The sequence below is a fragment of the Saprolegnia diclina genome (assembly GCF_000281045.1).
Source record: "Saprolegnia diclina VS20 unplaced genomic scaffold supercont1.93, whole genome shotgun sequence".
In the NCBI taxonomy this organism is placed as follows: Eukaryota; Oomycota; class Saprolegniomycetes; order Saprolegniales; family Saprolegniaceae; genus Saprolegnia; species Saprolegnia diclina.
Window position 1 is genome coordinate 15,149 of NW_008246160.1, and position 2,866 is coordinate 18,014.

The following is a 2,866-nucleotide window of genomic DNA, read 5'->3' on the forward strand; positions in this document are numbered from 1 at the left end:
TTGATTTTTGCCGACTTTGGCTCTGCTGCCACACACCAGCCGCGGTTGCTACGTCACGTCGCGCTTGCCCTCGTCGTCGTCACCATTTTTGTCATTCCGTCCAAGCAGCACCGGGTCTTGGTCGTGACGCGTTGGTGCACAGCTTATACGAACACCACGTATTCAAGGCCCGCCCAAGAGTAAATGCAATAAGATCTGGCTGGTGATTGAAACGAGCTTCAATATGGCTGCGCATTCTACGACGCCTGACGTATTTGCCAAGGACGCCAGGGACTGGTCCCAACGAGGCTACAGTCGTACAGTCGCGGTCTCTCGAGCGAGCGACCCATGCGATGGCTCATCTCGACGCACGCAATGCATGTGGTACGTTGGACGTCATCGTTCCACACGCTAAACACTCGGCAATGGAACGGTATCTTAGAGGTTGATGATGGTCGTCTTCTTACTCGCCCATCTTGGTGGCCTGGCTGCCCCACAGCAGCGGGTACCCGGCCTCTTCCAGCTTCTGCTTGAGCTCCATACCGTGCTCGAGCGACGTCGTCTCGACGACGCACTTGACCTGGACGAGCGAGACGCTCGAGTGCAGCCACGCGCGCTCGTGGTAAATGTCCTTGACGCTGACACCGACGTCCGAGAGGAGCGTCACGAGCTGCGCGACGCCACCGGGACGATCGCTGACCGTGGCCACAAAGCGCACGAGGCGGCCGTCGGCGGCCATACCGCGCTCGATGACGCGGCCGAGCACGCTCGTGTCAATGTTGCCGCCGCAGAGCGGCATCACGATGCGCTTGCCCTTGAGGTACGGCAGCTTGTCGTCGATGAGCGCCGCGAGACCCGCCGCACCGCCGCCTTCGACAACCACCTTCTCGAGCTCGCAGAGGCGGAGCACACTGAGCGCGATCGCCTTCTCCGAGACCGTCACCATCTCGTCGATGAGGCCGGCGCCAATCGCAAACGCATTGTCGCCGACCTGGGGCACCGCGAGACCGTCCGCGAGCGTCGGCAGCGTCGGCGTGCTCACGGGCTTGCCGGCCGCGAGCGCGGCCGTGAAGCTTGCGCAGTTTTCCGGCTCGACGCCAATGACCTTGATGGCCGGGTTGAGTGTCTTGACCGCAAGCGCAATACCGGCGATGAGGCCGCCGCCGCCGACCGGCACGATGATCGCGTCGACCTTGGGCACTTGGTTGAGGATCTCGATGCCCATGGTGCCGGCACCGGCAATGATGTTGGGATGGTCAAAACCGTTGATGTACGTGAGGCCCTCGGCTTCAACGAACGTGTCGGCGTGCGTCTTGGCCTCGAGGATGTGCGCGCCCTGGAGGATCACGCGCGCGCCGAGCTCCTGGCAGCCCTTGATCTTGGCGAGCGGCGCGATCGTGGGCATGACGCACGTCACGGGGATGTTGAGCAGCTTGCCGTGGTACGCGAGCGCGAGCGCGTGGTTGCCGGCCGAGGCTGCGATGACGCCGCGCGCCTTTTGCTCATCGGACAGCAGCATGAGCGCGTTGCGCGCGCCGCGCTCCTTGAACGAGCCCGTCATCTGGCGGTAGTCCTTCTTCAAGAAGAGCTCGTAGCCCATGCGCTTGGAGAGGAAGGCCGAGTAGTTGCACGACGTGTGGTGGATGCCGTCGCGGACGCGGTACATGGCGGTCGAGATGTCCTCAAAGGTCACGGCCGGGCGGCCATCGCTAAAGTGGCGGCGCAGCACGCGGGTCGCGCGGGCAGAGTGGCGGCCGAGCTGCATGTCAAGAAATGACCAGCCAACCTTGGTGTTTGGCACTTCAATTAAGTACCCTCGGTGCCAGGTCATTTCTCCGATCTGTCCTTCTCAAAATACGCATACTAAGCTACAGTACAAGCGTGTGGCCATATCCTATATTGAGACAGTGAGGAGAAAACATCTGCAATATGACCAAACCCAAAGAAAGACGCAAGGCTTGGCCACTGTAACCACCAGCGGGCGCTAATTTTAGACCAATCAGAATGGTCGGCGGGAAGGGCACACGAAGACATTGTTTTAGGGGTACCCTTAGAAAGCCATGTGTGGCCCAAACGCAGAGAGGGACCTATGAAAAGAACATGCGACAAAGGTTGAAGTTGCGCACGGCGACTGGTGATTTGGCGGCGCCAGGGCCAAGCGCGGAACGACCGTGGGTGCCAATGGATTGCGCAAATGAAGCGAGTGTGTGGTGGAGAGCTGTGGTCGAGGTAGCAGCATCAGGAAGCGAGGAAGCAGAACGTTAGAAGCTGGACGCAGTGGCCATCGACTGGTGCTAGTGCTTGACGTTGCCCGTAGTAGTCCTGTGCCGCATCTCGTCCTGGTGTTCGATGACAGTGGAAATGCGGTCGCCAGTGGCCACACGCTGTAGTACAGACGAGGCACGCAGCAGGTTTATATTACTCGTTTCTGACAACTGGCGCATCGACGAGCGCCAGTCGCGCCATACTGACGTCTTGGGTCTTGAGTATTCGGAAGAGGCACTCGGTGTGATCCTTGGCTCTATCACCGCTACAGATGAGCTAGTAGCAGCGTCTATAGACCCTTGCTACTAGTGCTGCGAAGACGAGGCGGCAGATAGGTGCGCGCCGACCACAGTGCAATGTGGCGACATCGTATCTCGCCAGCGCCGTGCCCCACGCGCTCGATGAGTAGTAGTAGTATGTTGCATAGGACAGTGTCGCGTCTACGGCAGCAGATTTTACTTGCACTGCGACGGGCGCAAGCTTTCCACCTGTACGATGGTCTTCTCGCGAACTTGACACGGAACACAGTTGCCGTTGGACTGGTGGAGTCTCCAGTACCGGTACGGTCGATACATGGTTTCTCGGCCGGCTCCAATAGTATTTTTCACCGTGCAATGTCTTT

General features: G+C 59.7%; 1 protein-coding gene across 1 annotated transcript; it reads right to left on the reverse strand.

Moving 5' to 3' along the window:
• Positions 1–398: 398 nt before the first annotated feature.
• On the reverse strand, positions 399–1,759 carry SDRG_15475 (threonine dehydratase). The gene has a single exon (XM_008621650.1). It carries the CDS (start codon positions 1,742–1,744, stop codon positions 443–445), a length of 1,302 nt encoding a protein of 433 aa, XP_008619872.1. The 5' UTR covers positions 1,745–1,759; the 3' UTR covers positions 399–442.
• Positions 1,760–2,866: the final 1,107 nt, after the last annotated feature.

Coding starts and splice junctions, on each gene's coding strand:
- SDRG_15475 (XM_008621650.1), bottom strand. CDS start 1,744: ATGCAGCTCGGCCGCCACTCTGCCCGCGCGACCCGCGTGCTGCGCCGC.